The following is an 18,770-nucleotide window of genomic DNA, read 5'->3' on the forward strand; positions in this document are numbered from 1 at the left end:
GGCCCTTGACTAAAAAAAAAGTTTGAAGAAAAAAAACAACAAAGCTGTTTGAAAATAGTCGCAGTAAACATCATTCTCTCTTTTCTAACGCTGAGCTCTGACCACATCCTCTTCATATTTTACCCAAATGTCCTGTTCACACGTCTTTTCTGAGCAAACGTGTAAAATTAGCAATGCCACATTATGATCTGCACTCTCAATTCTGTCTAGTAGGGGATTTTCTTTCTCTACTTTTCTCAAAGTTACCAAAACTAAATGCAAGGTGCTCACACATGAGAGAGCATGCTAATTTTGTTTTGCCTTCTTGTAGGGCAGTAGGACTTTTATGAGAAGATCTGATCTTCTGAAGTCTACACCTGCAAAGGAGTAAAGGCTATGACGGCCTTATAGCAGCCAAAACCCTTTAAGGATCTTCTGCAAATATATTAGCTAACCCTAATCTTACACCCAGGATCCTGTTTCTATACCTCACAAAAAAACCCAAAAAAAGCATTGTCATACCGAGATTTTGTATTTGAAGTCCCATGCAATACCATGTACAGGTAAAAGCATGTTACGTGAATATGGTAATCAATCAGTACTGCGAAATATATAAAGAGTAGTACCATGACACCCTCACAATAGAGTATTTTTGTAAGGAAACCCACTTACTTGCTAGCCTAAAAATGCCCAGGGAGTAAAGGACTTCACAGACTCCACATCGGTGTTTTCATACTGAAACAAGTAGTGCCTTTATATACACACCAACACATACACACACAGTCCTCTCTGGAGCGCTGAGTCATTTCTGCTTCACCAGTTTCTGATATTTCTTCCTCTATATCAGAGTGCATATAAAAAGCTGCTTTGTACCTCCAATTTCTCAACTTAATATTATTCAGGCTCCATTTGGTTGGAACGAGTGCACGCTCAGATAAGAGGCCGGTGATGAGGAAGCATGTAGAACACAGGCCCTGGGATCCTCCTGAGAATGCTATTAGAGGCAGCTTTACAGAGCCCACTCACTAGTTCAGCACTTATCTGCTAATGGATTGTGGGTATCATGACAATGATCGCTGCAATAACAAGACTAGAGCAGCAAACCAGCCCTTTAATATTTTGCCTTAATCCTGAAATCAGAGTTTGTGTAGCATCTGTGGATATCATGAGCAGATGACCTGACAGTGCCCTTTCACAGTGACGGGTATAGGAACAGAGAAAGAGAAACACATGGGCAGAGTGACCCAAGAAAATGATGCTCTCATGAGGAAAGCTGACCCTTTGACAGAGTGTCTTTTTCGCACCTGTTCTAGACATAAACATTGGGAATATCTAGTCCAGTGATTCTCAAATGGTTTTATTTTTTTAGACAAATTAATATCGGACATTTATTGGTTACCAGCCATAATAAGAAAATAATTATCCATTTATCGGTATTCACCAGAATTTAAAATTCTAAAAATTAATTTGTATGGATTTTAAAATCAAAATTAATATAAATGTTTTAATTATTATATTATATGCGTATATAAATTACTGTGTGTGACCCACCAGTTGAGAAACACTGATCTGGATGATCACAAGTTGGTACTAAAGATGAAACAAACCTGCGTCCGGGTTACTGGAGGGCTTCAGAGCAGCGGCTGCCAGTCGGGCCATCATGGGCGATATCAGACCCTTGCTGGCCGACATCTTCTCCATAATGGATGATGCAGCGAATGACGTCGGAGTGGAAGCTACAGTAGCAGCAGCTGGGTCCCCAGTCGGGGTAGAGGTCTGGGGTAGAGAATCGCTGGGCATGGAGTGAGCCACAGAGGTGGCGACGGATATCAGGCCAGCGGCAGAGGGTGTGAGCGGCATGGGCATTCTGGGAATGAGGGGGAAGAAGGGGTTGGAAGCACCTGCCAGTGCACTGTTGGAAAGTGCCAGGGCCATGGGTACATTGCTCGGCAGAGCCTGGGACAGCAGGGTGGAAATGCGGCTGGCTGGAGGCAGAGCGGCGGTGGGCTTGACGCTGTGGCTGGAGGACATGGTGGTGGTGGGAGTGGACAGCAGATGCGGTACAGTGGAGGACTGCTGGGTCGTTGGAGAAGCACTTAAGCTGGAGTTCTTGCTGCTAATGGCGGAGTAGTCCATGAGGTCATCATTGCTGGACTCTTCCTGCTCCTCTTTGGGCAGCAGGAAGGAGGAAGTGAGGCCCAGCACACCCGAGGAGCGAATGTGGCGGCGCTCGTGTTTGCGCTTGTGTGAGGTCATCTGGCTGGTAGAGGTAAAGGTGAAGCCGCAGCCTTGGCGTATGCAGTGGAAATGGTTGGTGGCCTTGCTGTAGACGCAGCCTTCGTACTTGCACTCCTCGTATTTGTAAAATTTCTTGAAGCCATCCTTGGCGTAAGCGTCATCTTTGATGTGATAGCTCTTGTGCTTCTCAATGTCACACTTGTTCTTGAAGGTGAAGGTACAGCCTGGGCGCCTAAGAGGCGGAAAAGGCGAAGGCTTAACCTCTGAAATGGCATTTAACACACATTAAGTTGAGCTTGAGCGGCCATCTTACCTGCAGTGGAAGTGGGTGGTCTTCTGCCCGTAGAACTGGCACCCGACCGTCCCGCAATCCTCGGTGGCGCGGAACCTCTGGAAGCCATCGTTGATCAGCTGTGCATTTTTCTTATGGAAGTTCTCATGAGTCATGACATCAGAGGTGCTCGTGTACACCTTGTTGCAGCCCACCTGACAGACAGGAAATAAAAAATAAAAAAAAAGCTTTCATGAGACAAAGCGTGAGCATGGTTTAGAAATAAATACCATGTGTGAGTTTCAGTATGTTGCACTTTATGAAAAATGCTCAGAAAACAGTGGCTTGGTGCTTGAGCTCTTGTAGTCTGCAGGGACATGAAAACAACAACTCGAGATGTGACACAAAAATAGCTCAGTTTGGCGATGAACTCAATGTGGGGAGCAAAGAAACAGGTGACCTAAAAAAATGAACAGGAAACATTTTCTCAAGATCTAAGCTTTGTTAAAAATGTACTCTTGAGACAACATCTCATAAAATATGAAAAGCAAACCCTTTACCCGAAAAAACAGGTGTGCGTTTCATGAAAACAGCTTCAAAGAGATAAAAGACAGGACTATTTTTTTGTGATTTGCAGTATGTGGCATGCAAAAGCAGTATGGTGAGGTGTCGTGTGGTTGAAACCTTCTTCCATTTAAGGTTTTGAGTCTATATTAGAGGTCTATGCTTTAGTAGAAGAGTCAGGGGGGTTGTTCGGGAAGACTGTCACTTACTTCGGTTTGAAAGGCTCTGTTACTCAACAGCAGCACTCAGGAGCCCTCTGGGCAGCAGACGAACGTGAACTAATGTTTGAATTAAAACCAGCAATTGTATATCATCTCTGGCACTTTTCACCCGTGCAAACAGGGTAACTTGGCCATATTCAGTCAAACAATGAAAAAAATGCCACTCTGTTTTTTCTCCGTAAATCAGGAGAACGGGTGCCAACATCTGCCTGTTCTCACTGCTGTTAAAACAAGAGCTGAAATGTCTAATAACAATTACGCCGTTAGGGAGGCTTAAAAAAAAAAGAGAATATATCTTAAGTCTCGGGCCACTGTTGCCTGTGGTGAAAAAGAGCTCGGCTCGAAAGTGACACCTTGAAAATAAGCAGATGTAAAGAATTAAACAGATCTGGTGGGAAATAATCTTTAACTCGCCACTTGGTACTAAAAGATGAAAAAATGTTGAGTTCATATAAACAGCTCACAGAGTTTGATCCATGCCAACTAAGGAGTGAGGGAGAAATGCGGTGAGGGGAGAGGAGGGCCACATCTTGTTCATCCTTTTAATTTAATTTTATTTATTCTGACACCTACTGTCTTATGAACAAAACTGCTCTTAAATGGTCATATAGGCCTCGAGGAAAAGCTGAAGAACTTTAATGTCATTTTAGGCTGGATCTTATAAAAGGCTGTGCTATTTGCCTGCTGCTATTAACGTTATTACCGTGCAAGGAAAGTAGATTTTGTTCAATTTTTCAAGAAGTCATCTCAAGTAAATGCATCTGAAACCCTGAAATGTATATTTATATTTTTTCTCAAATCCTGTACAAGCAGGGAACTGATATTTGCATGTGTCTGTATAAGGGTGAATGTGCATTTTTTTTCTTTTTTTGCAAACTAGGGGTTTTTGCTGTGGTTTACCTGCATGCAGTGGTAGTGGGTACTCTTGCCGTTGAGATGGCAGCCGTGGTAGTACACACTGCAGTCATCCAAAGGGCTGAAACGCATGAATCCGTGCTGCAGAGAGTTGTCCCTCTTCTTATGCATGTTATAATGCCTTATCACATCCTGCTTACTGGTAAATCTCTGTAAACAACAGATATACAGAGTTCGTAAAGTGGGGGAGGTGTTGTGTAGGTTCCGAAGGAAACCAGCAATGAGTTATTTTATTACTCATGCAACAGCTGCAGAGCATTGCAGCAAATTGCAGCCAGGTGGGTGAATGGTGCATATCACTAGCGGTCATAATAGCAGGTATAAGGTGAATTCACTTTTCCCTACTCGCATTGCAGAGCAGAACACTTAAACGTGAGTACTTTACTTTGAAGGGTGTGTGTTATTTGGAGTTTGCCTTACAGACTTCCTATATGCACACAAAGCATTGCATTATGACTCAAATATGACTTTGTAGTATTTTCTAAGCTCACCTGATGTTTGAATCTGTGCGTAATGTACTGCTTAAAAAGGTTCCTGAGCTAGACTGTTTATTACGTTTTATTTCACCATTTCTAATTAAGATGGATCACTTGACACGCGAGATCACAGTTGTGATATTCTCCGCTTCTGAAAAATCATGTTCCATGCAGATGGTTTTGGAACGAGCACGGGGAAAAGACAACAAACAAACAAACAAGGCAACCAAAAAATGTTTCTCTTTTAATTCCCGTCTGAGATATGATTCCATTTTTAATTAAAGTATTAAAGCACAGTTTTGTGCCGGGTTTGACAATAATAATGAGGAAATATGCTAAAATACCCCTCCTCAAAATTAAAATCTCCTACACCACGGAGCAGTCTGGGGAAAAAAAAAACGAAGCGATGTAGGGGAAAAAACCTCACTCTTGAGAGATCAGGGCAACCAAATCTGCAGTAATTGGGCTTGAGCTAATATTACAGGAACTGAAACAAGAGTAGCTGAAATCAATGAGCCTCTTCCAACGTAAATCCATATTTTCTACATAAATGAGCAACAGGAGAAAAAAAAATATGACAGAAACATCCACAAAACCTCATTGCCCATCTATGAAGCTTATCTTACAGGCAAAAAATAAATAAATAAATAAAGATATATAAATACACAAAGATAAAAACTTAAATCTTGGCTATATATAGTGTTACATTTTCATTCCTATTTCAAAAGAAGAGAACTGTATTTATATGATATATGAGCCAATGTCCAACAAACGGTGATGACAGGAATTTGGGATGTCGACAAACAAATAAAAAGAGATACCGATCTAGATCCGGCTACACTGAGCGGAACTGTGGAAAACAGCAGGAAATTGTATCAGTGGGCTTCTGTACTTAGCAGAGTGGCCACACGGTTGTGTGGACATTTATTTTAGGATTCCCATCGCATTGCAGGATGGCCATGAAAGGAGAGGCAGGGCCGGTATGGAGTGGAGCAAAGGCTGGCAACCGCAGGATAATATTCCACCACTGTGTCATGTAACATTTTAATGACTTATCAATTCCAAAAACAAGTTCATCTGAGCCTCACCTTTCAGCTGGGGTACGCACAGCCTCCTGTCTGTCATTACTAAACTAAACCAAGATTCACTGACGCCTTTTACATGCATTCAAATATTAATCCGAATTTGGTCATATTCTAATTTTGTAAATTCGATAACCTGATTGCCATAACCAGATTAAGCCAAAGCTCTGGGTTTATAGAAATCTGAATAAGATTGCCAGTCCCATGCTCTACTGTTTAAGCTGCAGGAATTCTTATGCTTGTATTGATCAGAATTGAATATTAGATTTGCACACTAACCTTTCACAAATGTTAAAACAAACTCCATGGCAAACATTGGAAATAAGTGGATTTAAAAAAAAAAAAAAAAAAATGGCTTAATCAGAATATTGACCTTAATCAGAAAATGACGTGCATGTACAACAATGTCAATGAATTCTTAAGCAATGCAAGTTCCAAAAACGGACAGCTTCAAAGGGACTTTTCAACCAGCTCTGCTTACAGTTTGAAGAATTGTACTTGAATAACAAGAGGCAGCCTGCTGGGCTGAATAAGTCTCTTTTAGATGCAACAGCTGCCCTGTTGTCTTCAGCAGGATTCCTGGATGTTTATAATGAAAAATGTAATCAGATGATTAAAAATGAAGTGGGAGATTATGACTAGAGAGGACTTGATAAAGAAAAGACTGAGCGGCTCTCGTTGCAGGAGGATTTTTGATGTCTTTGACAAATGTGCCAGTCTTTGCCTGCTCTTTTCCACCATATGCGCGTGAGCCGCTGCTGTCTGTGTTCTGATCTGCTTAATGCTGATTTTGCTGTGCTGAACATGACAACTCTGGGGACATGGATCAGATTAATAATGTGAAAGGGGATTATGAGTGGCCCAAGAGTATTAGCAGATGTCCTTAGGAAAAAAGGAGGCATCTTTTTAAAGTATTTACCATTAACTATAAAAAAAAAGGAAGGCCATTGTCAGTCTGATTGAGTTTTGAGAAATAGCCCTCATCTATCTAAACCTGTTAAGCCAGTATGGTGCCAAGATAAAAACCTTGTCCGTAAGGTTTTGTTTGGCTGTTTCCTTGTGTGAACCCTGGCACACTTCAATCATTTCCTCTAACGGTTATCTTCCTCCCCTGTCAGGAAGTGATGGGAAAAGTGTGAAGGTGAGCTTTAAAATGGTGTTGTGACACTCTCTGCATTATGCGGTTGTCTTACAGAATGAAGGTGTTTAGATTTTCAGCAGTAAGAGATGAATGTTAAAGTGCGTTGAACCGTGCCCAAAAATTACCCAGCTGACATAATCTCATTTATCATCAAAAAGGAGGAAAGGACACCCACTAAAGCAAAAAAAAAAAACCTTTTACTAAAACATTTAGACACTTTATTCACATTTGCATGCAAGATAAAATTCCAATAAATAAAGATTAAATAAAAATAAATGAGCATTTTGCAACACTGACTACTAGTTACAGGTGATTACTTGTGTTTAGCACTAAGTGTTCATTTGTAACCCTGTTTGTAGCTGTTTGTACTCACCTGATAGTTACATTCGGGGTCCATGCAGTGATAATGCTCTCTGTACTGGTAAGCGCAGTGCACATGGCCACAGTGCTGACTCCCTGAAAACCTACAATCAGACAGAAATATCTGTAAAACACTGTAATTGTTAGTGTTTTAGCCAAGTATTCTGAATCCAAACATTATTATGATGTTGAGCTAAAGATAAACACGATTTCAGAAACAGCAATGAGATAAAGAGATCATTTTCAAAGTGAAAAAGGAGTCGCATTTTGCTATTTCTATTCCATATACGAAACCTCTAACAATGTGGGGGCTGATCTTGAAAGGGCAATTTAGCCTTTTATCTCCGCTTGATAGATGCCCTAACACTGACAGAGTCATCTTCACGGAGCTCAGAGTCATTACCAGGAACTATAAACACATAGAGAAAACAGGCCTACGCTTCCTCGACCATACGATTGCAATTCACTCTCCAGCCACAGCAATCTCCACCAAATTAGTTCCATTGCCTTCAAAGGCAGTAGGTAGACTCTTATTAAACTGTAACCCCCGACATAATTCACTCATTTGCTCGTGCTTTAAGCCCTGCCAAATCAGCGTTCGGCTCTCCAGGTTAACAGCCTATGCTTTAATCAGGGAAAGGTTAGGCCTAATAGAAAGGTTTGAGTGTGTCTCCGTGTGGCTTCCTCCTCTTCACTCTCGCCGACTGACTCGCCCGGTCTTCCGCGGATTGGCGGTGCTTTAAAGAGGCACATTTCCTGAGTGTTTACAGGCTGATTATAACCCTGACGATGATGACTGTTAAAAACCTCCAATTACAGCTCAAAACACACAAATAAACATTCGCACCGCCGCTGCCAAGAGCACCATCTGCTGAAGTAGGGAAAAAGCTAAGTAATTTTTTTCCCCCTACTGCCTGGATTATCCCTAGACTGCTTTTACAAATCACTTTGCTAAGTTCATTAAGCTAATTGAATGGTGAATCCACTACCTGCTAAACGTGGGTGGTGTTCTGAAGGGCTGGGGAAGTGGCAGGCGTGTTTGCATCTTAAAGGAACAGTTCACCCAAACACTCACCTACATGTCGTACCAAACCTCTCTGATATTATTTCTTTCAAGGAACACAAAAAGGCATGCATCAGTGTTTTTTTTCCCAATGCAATTACAGCCAAATGAGGACACCATGAACGTATCATAAAAATAGTCTGTATGACTATATTCCAAGTCTTCTGAAAGTTGCATTCATGAGAGAAGTAGAATTGTCAGGTTTGTGAAAGAATCATCCTTCACTGAGTTGAATCATTTCAATGAATCAATTGATTTTATTCAAAAAATGAATGATTTGTTCACAAACTTAACTTGAGTACAACTCAGTGGCGCACTGATCCCATCACAGCAGCTTGCTGAAGAGAAAAGTGACTGATGAAATTTTGGATTTTTGCAAAGTTTGGATTCAAAAGTCCCCAGTCCCCAATTCATAGTAATTGCATGGAAAAAACGACCAGTACAATATTTAAAATGTCTCCTTTTAAATTCTAGTGATGGTATTTTCATTTTTGGGTGAACTATTCCTTTACAAAAGAGATTACAACACAGGCTTACAGTACAGACTGTACATGTCACACTCGCACCGGCAGAGATGCACGCGTTAAACTCACCCACCATTAGCAGCCCCTCTGCGTCGCACTCAAACATTCCCGGCCCTGTGTACACAGAACCCCCCTGGGATGGCAGCCCACCCCGGCTGTATCACTTTGCCTCTGGACAATTCCCACTTGCCGCGTCAGGGGGCTAATGGGCCACGCTGCTATTCAGTGGCGGATTAAATATTAATATCGCCACGATACAGAGATTGCCGCACATCTCCCGTTACAATAGAGACATGCCGATCAAAGTTTGGTGCAATGCTGGGTACATAAAAGCATTTAGGAGGGAAAACAGTGACTAAACACTACCAGGGAAGCTCTTTAAACATCAAACCGCGGCAGTGCGAGGAGATAAAGAACTTTTTCCCCTTTTGTGGGGGGGAAGGTGGGTGTAGACAAGTTTACAAAGCTGCTTTTTAGCACGACTGTTCTCTCATTAGCGTGGATGATCCCCCCCCCACCCCGATCCTTCAACAACCCCCCAATACACCAGGCTGCATTTGCCCTTTTTATGAGTCCTCATTTTTCTTTTTTCCCCTCCTCTCTTTCCTTTCTTTTTTTCCCAACACGGAAATTGAAACTGTATCTGGGCTTATCTACTGCCTCCCCGCGCATCAACTGCCGAGATGTTTAGACAAATTTTATGCATTATGCAGTGCAAATATCAAAACAGTTCTTGGCAGTGCCAGCAGAAGCCTCATTAAAAATTCCTTAATTAAATCTTCTTGCAAAATGTAATCAGTCCAAGGAGGGTTTTTGTGTGTGCACAAGGATGTGTGTGTGTCTGTTAGTGCCAGGGCTTTGATTTGTGGCCTTCATGTTACGGCTTGGGAGAGTAATCATTAACGCCAAAGCCACTTTGCCTTTTGAAATGCGCCTTTTTCTCTCTTTAAGGCTAGAATAAATAAACAAATGATAATCACCTTTCTACTGGCGTGACAAAAGGAAACAGAAGCCGATATTAGAGTGCGCCGCATCTATCTCTGCGCTTTGTCTGCATTTGCGAGCGCCTGTCATTTAGTTGATTCAGTATCTTCATTTGAAGTGCAGATATTAGAAATGAAAGTCTCAACTATCTGAGCAGTCATGCCCAATGACACACAGGCACATGCAGGGCAGTCTAATGTGTCCGATGTTTTTGCAAACATTTCAAGCTGTTTGCTTAAGATTTTACGGAGTTCAGCTACGGCGCTGGCAGAGAAACTGACACTGAGAAAAAATTACTCACTTTCCAGCCTTTAATTCAATTAATTTTCCTTAGTCCATAAACCTGGCGTGCTTACGCGTAATTTATCGCCCGCACAGAAAGTGTATTTTCGCAAATCTACATCCTGCTTTATTAAAGCGTAAAATATGTCATCGATTAAAGAATGTTGTCGTGAAGTTTTGTGAGGGTGAGGATTTGCATACCTGGCGATATATTTCTGGTACACGTTGACGTCCTCTGTGGCAGGTTTCTCGGGAGGAAGGCCATTCCTATCATAGCATGGGGAAAAAAAGAGAAAAGGATTAATGGCATGCATTCCATCAGTAATAAAAACAAACTGACGCAGTATTTACTTATGAGCCATTTCAAAGTTTGGGCTATCAATATACATTTTCTTCGATGGAGTAGCGATTTGGTTTGGGAATGAATTAGGGAGGTATGTAGGCATGCTTTGATGCATGGCCTCCCAACAATGAAAGCACAGAGAGAGAAAAAAAAAAATGTTTTTGAATGCATAAATTATTTATGTGCGTTTTTGGAGAGAGCACAAATGCAAAGTGTCAGAAAGCCAGAAAATGGCTGCATGCGTTTTATTTTGTTTGATTGGCCCTTGTATGAGGGATGACTATGGCTTTTAGGACATCCTGTTTCAGAAACAATCCTCATCGATTTAACAGTTACCTAAAAGTCTGGGTTTGGTGGCAGCATTTGACTTAGCATCCCACCTTTATTGAATAAGCACTTAAAAGGAGGAATTTCTAATGTAACACATTATAGTATGGGTGAAGCATTTTGTATTCAAGGTGGCAGCAGTTCAGCAGCACTAACTCAGGACTAAAAACATGAGCAGCTCCAGCAGGGGATGACCTGGGGTTAATCTGCCTCTTTAGGGCTGGTTCTGACAACAAATCACTGTATGTGTGTGTGTGTGTGTGTGTGTGTGTGTGTGTGTGTGTATTTGCACATGGCCACACTGCTGGCTGTCCCAGGGACTGCTGGAGAACAGCCATAAGGCTCTTGCTAACCTGGACTATTGACAAGGTCAAGACAACTCATAGAAAGAGTGCCAACCAAGCCTCTTCAAACTTGCAACCTGACTTTAAAGCCAGCTGAGGTCATTTGACCCCCCAAAAGTCTCAGGACCCCTATGCGGGTTAACGTTAAAATTACTGTCATTTCCTGTCAACTTATTGTCCAAACAGTTCATTTTCAAACATGGCCTTACTTGACAGAAGAGACGGTTCCAGTAGTGATGGAGTCAGTTTTGGAGAAGCTGGACTTCATGTAGTCAGTGTTAAAGCCGAGGTGGCCCGCCTGGTCTACGGGCAACCCGGGAGGGCCCACGACCCCAGCAGGAGCAGCCGTATTGATGACTGGCGTTCCTGGGGTCCCTGCTGTAGCCGGGAGAACGCTCGGCATTATCGGCGGATCAACCTTCCCAGGGATGAACTTCTGGATGTTTCGAATATCGTACTTTGACGGCCTGCCGACCTTGCCGGTCTTAAAAGCGATGGCGCCGCCCATGTCAGGGTTGCCCTCTCCAGGTTTAAAGAGGTGCAAGAACTTGACGTTCTCTAAGTCGTACTTGGAGGGCCGCTTGTAGGAATTGCCATTTTGCTGTCTGAGACTCTCGCCCATCTTCAGCTTCTGGATGAAGTAATCATACTTAGACGCACGGGATGCCAGGTTCTGGATGTGTGAGGGGTTGGTTGGGGGTGGATTGAGCGAGCTTTGTTTGTGGTCCATTCCGGGTGGAAATATCTGTCCCTCTGACCCCGCAAGGGCCGGCTGGATGAGGGCAGCACTCTTTTCCGGTGCCATTTTGGAGTTAAGCTCTTCGGGCTTGGGGTGTATAGGCCAGGGCAGGGTCTCCCCGGCCTTCAGCTTACGGATGTACTCCTCGTACTTGGAGAAGCGAGCTCGACGGGTGGCCTCCTCGCTGCTCAGGGAGGAGGGATCTGAGGTAGCTGCTTTCAGCTTCTCAAAGCTGATCTTCTTGGCCAGCTCATCCTGAACCTTCTGGTCATCATAGCCAAACATGTGTAAGAACTCACTCATGGTGTTGGCGGCGTAATCACGTAGTGCGGAGGCCTCTCCTATACAAAAATCCAAAGATAAACAGTTGATTTAGATAACACCTCAGAACTGAAATGATGACAAAACTGGATCTGAAAGTATTAAGAGAATGAGCACTTTTAATTTTTATAAGAACAATTAAACTAATAAAAATAAAATAAAATTACAGAAAGGCCCAAATAGAAGGATTGAATGAGGTAATAAAGGTGTGGTTTTAATTCTGGACCATTAACTTTCATATAGGTCTGAAGGAAGGTCAGATAGAGCAGGAAAATGAGACAATTTGGGTTGAAAGCTTCCCTTGCTGCTTAACCAGTTCATATAAAGGCCAAATTAATGCTCTTTTAAAGTATCTTTGTGTATGTGTGTGAGCGAGGGACACAAACCCCTCTGGCACCGGTGCACTTAGTGCTTGGCTCTGATATACAGTGTTTACCACAGCAGATGAATGCAAAAAATCTCATCTTGTCTCATTTTGTCTGTCAGGAGAGCTACCCTTGTACAAGAACACGGCTCCAGATGACAACTTCACAGAAGTGTCAGATAAACTCCCTCTCCACCCTGCCAGGACCCCAGCCCTCCACCAGACCTTTTCTCCATTTATTTGATTGCCTTTTTCATTGCTGAGCAAATGAGACGGTTAGAGGTAACATTAGCCACGGCCATGCTAATTAATACTAAAATATTTCAGCTTTGGTCTCATATTTCTATGTTATTGCTAAATCGGTCTCTCGCCCGTGCTTTTCACATCTCCTTCTCAGCATGTAAAATAATCCCCAAATTTCCATTGCTGCATTGGGGCTAGTCCTAGCCGTGCTACATCAGTATGAAAGGCGATCTGGGAGATCGAAAGGGCATGAAAAATTTAAGAGAAATGTATCAGGTATTTGATAGGAAACTCCCTACACTTTGCTATGCATCATTTTAGCAGCTATAGTGAGTTTGAGTACATACAGTAATTTCATCTCATGCTCAAAGGTTAGGGTGTCAAGACAGTCCTTACAGCTCTCCACATTTACTCATTTTCTCAACTCACTGCTGCCTTGGAGTATTACTGTCACGTTTACCAAATAGGGTACAAAAGAAGGAACTGAAAATTAATTTGTATTTTACGGTAGGTGTGAAAGGTGTGTATAGCTCATGTTATAATTATATATTAAATATATTTATAAAATAAACGATATGATATAGATAATAGATGCTATAGATTAGATTACATTTTAGGGGTATTTATATATAGACAAAATGACCAGAAAATGTGCTATAACCACATGAGATTTCTGCCTTTAGTGCTTTAAAAAAGTCATTAGACACCAAAGTGTATTGCATTTGTTAAAGTGCCTGCTTTTTTTTTATCACATTTTGACAAAGTACACTCATTTATTGTTAATTAGCCTCAATTTAATCACTGCTGAATCGGCCACAACAAAAACTATAAAAAATAATGAGCTATTATTTCATACCGAAGGATATTTAGTGCTACTGTATGCATCCCCAGAACTTCAGTTTGGCAGAGCAAGGCTTCAGTCATAAATTTGGCATCCAGTGACTATATTTTTGAATAGGTCATGACTGCTCAAAGGGGTTTTGTCAGGTCATGTGATTTTACACAGCTTTAAAGTCAAGACAGGCTCTTTAATCTCTGTCCCTGAACATTTTCCAAGGGCAGCAATCAAAGACACTTCTGCTTTGGGTAATTGGACATATTCCATCTGTAGCTTTTTTTTCAAACAGTTGGGAAACTCCCTTCATTTTCTGACAGAAATCCCCGTCTCATTCTTTGAGTGTTATCAGTCTATTATTAGCATTATTTTTAGTGTCAAAAGTCACCTATAGGATATGAAGCCACTCCTCTCTTCACACTATACTATTAAAGTGATAGTTTACCCAAAATTATCCACTCAACTTCATGTTGTTCCAAACCTATATGATTTTTCGGTTTCTGTGGAACGAAAAACAACGCTATTTAGCAGAATTGTTTTAAGTTCCATTCAGGAAAAAAAAAACAGGTTTTGAACAACATGAAGGTGACTAGATGTCAACAAAATGGCATTTTTTAGGTGAACTTTCCCTTTAACAGCTTTCATTTTTGAGTGAACTGTCTCTTTAAGATCAGACTGTTGGTATTAGAAGAGATGTTGGTTGTACTACACACAGGAAAAGTAATAGCTGTAGCAACAGTAGTAGCAGGTGGTAACAGTAGAAGGGACGAGAAGTCTAGCATGCCAGTGGCCGGCTCTGTATGCGTTTAATAGACTATCAGTGTCATGAGAATGATTGGACTTAAACTGCACACATTATGCCAGGACCTAAGAGGAGATAACCTTTTAAAACAGCATGTAAATGAGTCCCCCCCCCTCATCCTTATCTCACACGCTCCAAATGATGTCATGTGCATGTGGTTGGAAAGCCATGGCTTTGGGGGAAAGATACGATTTGCCTGGCTGAACTCCCAGCACTTTCTCTCTCTCTTCCTCATGCCACTGGAGAGTACAAAAAGAAGTGCTCCTAATCTCGCCACTTCATACTGGCAAATTCCAGCCCGTGACAAAGCCCTTGTCTATGTTTGAGGCAATTAAGGTACGTTTTTCCCTCCGTGGTGTGATAACAAATGGACATTATATCTCCTTTCTGTTGACCAAACATGGCCATCAGAAGCAGGCTGATTGGGTCTTCATGCACTCCAGAGGGGATGATGATAAGGACATAAATGTAAGGATCTATATATATATATATATACATGGACTTATCAAGGGTCCACTGACAACACTTTCAAAGTTGTGATCTTAATCAGAATTTTCTGATGCTAATTTTTAAATAAACTCCAGAAAACAGCACATCAAATTTGCTGCCATATCTAGAAACCACTCGTTAAACGTCAAAATATTTGAACGGTGTATGATATTAGCTTCTGGTGAAGCTAAATGTGACGTGTATTGTTCATAAAGGCTGAATTTGAAGAGAATCTCACTTCTACCTGCAATAAATTCTATTAGAATTTTGTTCTATTAGAATTCTTCTAAACTACAATAAAAAACACAAATAAAAAAGAATGTAAGAAAATAGTATATATATATATAGCTTTTTTTTTTTTTTTCCTCCAAGAGTTTTAATTTTATATGTCATTTTTTACATTTCCATTATAAATAAATAAATAAATTGATTTTTTTTCTTAAATTACATATATAATTAATATTCTGGGAGAATAAGCAAATAGCAAAAGGCAAAAATGCCATTAGCAAAAGGAAACAAAGCTCACATATAGCTAAAATAGGTAATAAATGATAAATAAAAAATATATATAATTTATATACTTCAAAAAGATACTGATATTTTGACATGATCTTTTACTTAGCCTGGTTGAGAAGCATGCATTTGGCGTGCATTTGACTGCTATGGGAAAGGCATTCTGTGATTTTATGCTGATAGGGATTCTGCTCAGTCCCCTGATGTGAGGAGTTAAATGTTTTGAAGGTCGCAGTTTCTCTCATTGATCTTGCGATGTTTGTTAATTACATTGTCACTGATGTTGTGAGAGATAATTAAGCCACTATGTTTATATGCATAATTATGTGCGCTCCGCATCAGCCTTTGAAAGACAGCAGCACGAGAGAAGAAAAAATATTTTAATTGTGAGCCGCTCAGTAACATGGCAGTATAGATGCCCTAGTTACAATCAACAAAGAGAGAGAGGAGGGAAAAACAACTCAAGACAAGAGTGGTGACTAATGTCTGCTTACTGCAGTCTTCAAATGCTTTTTCTTCATTTTGAGATGCAGAAGCAGCCGGGACCCAATGGAAGCAAAGGTGTACAACACAAACACATATTTACAGACAGCTTTCTTTATGACCATGAAATAAACACAAAATGACTGATTAAAACCACAAAGCACTCATGTTTGCCGGAAAATACTTGATTTTCTGAGAAGCTCTTGGCCCCACTTCTGCGATAGAGGCCACAAGCTTATAGGTGCTTCTACCGTAAGAATGAGAGAGGAAAAAAAAACATGAAGCAGAAATAAAACTGAAAGAAGAAAGCATTTAACAAAAAAGCACCAGCTTAACCTGATTTTGGTAGAGAAAAGAAACGTCTTTTCACCAAAGTGATATTTCTTATCTCTTGTTGTTATCTAGCATAGTTTCTGTCTCGTTTTGTGTTAAGTACCTTTGTTGAGTACTGCAGTCTTCCCGAGATAGTCAGAGGTGAAAGTTCAGAGGTTTTAAAATGAGATTGTGTCGGTTTCTGCAGATTCTGCTTGTTTGTTATCACTGTGAAAGATGGCAACACGCGCCACGTTATCTAGATGAATGTGTTGCAAATACAGAAAAAGCGCAGTTTTCGTTTCTTCCCACACTGATTTAAGGGACGCTCGTTAGGCTTTTGCTTTACTCAAGACTCTCTGAATCTCTAGGATTTAATCTCTTGAACTTCTAGAGGACCTGGAGTCTTGGCAGAGCGGGTCTACTATGTAATTGGGTCCGGGTGGTAGCTACGTTTTGTGAGCTTATAGAAAATCAAAGAGTCAGAGTGTAATCCTGGGTGTAATATGAAGCTTAGCCGGTCTGCCAACACTCTCGGCCCCTCAACTGCTGCTACACACATACAAGTCTCTTCTAAAAATTCATTTCTTCTTTTAGTTCCTGTTTCTCCCCAATGCAGATTGTTTGTACATGTTTGCTGGGTGGCAACAGAGTCACTCTCTTTTATGTTATAACTATAGATCTCTCTTTCCAAGAACTGCACTTAGGTAGTCGTGGCATGTCAAATTGAGCACAGGTAAAGTAAGATCTGTGAAAACTGAGAAGAGATTTTATCTTGATTATGTGCACTTTGTTTGGCTACACACAGACAAATACTGATCAATGTGATCTGTATTTTTACAGTGTGTCACATGCAGTCAAGTTTAGACATCGAAATGCACAAAATCAACTTAATGACAGCATCTAAAATGTATTTTAGATCTTTTATGTATCAACAACTTTGGAAATGTACTGAGAATTTTTATTTTATATTATTATTAAATTAGATTAATTCAATATGTTTTTAAATTAAATACTTTTTAATGTCGTCAAATTTATTCAACAATTTTCAACAGCTTTTTATTGTTTATTTTTTAATTTTAATAACAGTTTATTACTACACATTTGTATTTATTTATGTATTTATTTATCCATCTGGATTTCATTTATAAATACATCATATAAGAATTTTCTCAGATAAAGTCTCGTCATCCCGCTAAGAGATTGTAAGTATTGAACTTATTCACCAGGAGGCCCTCGGATAGCTTTGGAAATATTTGTCGGATTTGTCTCAAAAGTTGTACGTATATATATAAAAAGTTTAGGTTTTAGGTGCTGTCACAATTGTCCGTTTTTATTTGAACATACGAAAATGTGTCTGTAAATGTTACGTTCGAATACCTATGAATACTAATGACATCACCCTAAAAGAAAGAGGTTATACCTGGTGAGGAGAAGGAAGCTTGGCGAGGGGGGGCTTCGCTGGTGGGCTGGTAGCTGTCGTCCTTGTGCGGGCTTCCCACCGAGTCCTTGTCCTCTTGATAACTGCCCTCGTGAGAGCCGGGCATGGTGTCAGCATCTTCTGCGTTGTCTTCTTCATCGCTGCAGCCTTTGGGCTGTACCATGTACACGCCTTCAGGGGGATCGTCATTTACATTGTTGGGTTTGAGTCCCCTGTGCTCACCCTCTTCAAAGGACTGTGGATCGTCGGCATACTCGCCGTTCACCCACTTCTCAATGGCCTCGCGCCGTTTCTGGTCCTCCTCAAGGCTCTGGCCCAGGGTCAGGGCCTCTGGGAAGTCGCTTTCAGGCCGGTCACCCTCATCGTAGAGCAAGCTGCCCCGCTCGCTGTTGTCCACTAGGTCTGAGTCTCCCTCTGCATTCTGGGAACTGCCGTCGTACACCACCTGCCGGCTAAGCTTGGCACAGATCGCATTCAGTTTTAGGCCACCTTTCCTTTTGGCGGCCATCGTGGATTTTCCTGAGGTCTTTTCAGTGCATAAACTCCTCTCAGCTGTTAACGAAAAAGAAAAAACGTATTGAATTTTTCTCTAGTTTTTAGGCTTTACTTTTATATTAGCATTTATTTAACAATTCATCACCATTGTACTGATTTTCATTTATATTTTATTACTACACATTTGTATTTACTTATATATCTGGATTTCATTTATATATATATAAACATTTTATAAAAGAAAAAGGAACATTTTATTGGTTAAAACCTATGGTCATTGCTCACAGTTAAAACAGCTGCACCATCCTTGAACACTGCAAGCAAACCACAATGCCTCTCGCTAAAAACCACAAACCTGTTTAACTAAGTGCATTTTAAATAAGTTTGTGTTTGCTGCTACTCACTTACACAACGATACAAAGCTAAATAGAAAAAGTCACGTGTGTCTGTAAGTTGCAGTTGTCATTCACGCCTTGGAGAGAAGGTGAGAAAGGAAACGAGAGAAATATCTCTACCTATATAGCCAGAACAAAAACTAGATCGCAATCATACCCCCAACGGTGTGTCAATCCGCCACTACAGTGAGATTTAATCCTGAACATGACAGCAGAATAGACAC

General features: G+C 40.9%; 1 protein-coding gene across 8 annotated transcripts in view; it reads right to left on the reverse strand.

Moving 5' to 3' along the window:
* The window catches only part of casz1 (castor zinc finger 1), an 88,689-nt gene that overhangs the window by 15,532 nt on the left and 54,387 nt on the right, over window positions 1-18,770 (reverse strand). For all 8 annotated transcript variants that reach the window (XM_051879859.1, XM_051879861.1, XM_051879866.1 and 5 more), the window contains 7 exons: window positions 17,639-18,208; window positions 11,324-12,194; window positions 10,302-10,367; window positions 7,261-7,351; window positions 4,174-4,338; window positions 2,531-2,703; window positions 1,587-2,449 (listed from right to left, as the gene is read on the reverse strand). In XM_051879859.1, the coding sequence (XP_051735819.1) occupies window positions 1,587-2,449; window positions 2,531-2,703; window positions 4,174-4,338; window positions 7,261-7,351; window positions 10,302-10,367; window positions 11,324-12,194; window positions 17,639-18,208 (2,799 nt within the window). The remainder of the gene's footprint in view (window positions 1-1,586; window positions 2,450-2,530; window positions 2,704-4,173; window positions 4,339-7,260; window positions 7,352-10,301; window positions 10,368-11,323; window positions 12,195-17,638; window positions 18,209-18,770) is intronic.

This window comes from Ctenopharyngodon idella, chromosome 22, assembly GCF_019924925.1.
Source record: "Ctenopharyngodon idella isolate HZGC_01 chromosome 22, HZGC01, whole genome shotgun sequence".
Taxonomy (NCBI): Eukaryota; Metazoa; Chordata; class Actinopteri; order Cypriniformes; family Xenocyprididae; genus Ctenopharyngodon; species Ctenopharyngodon idella.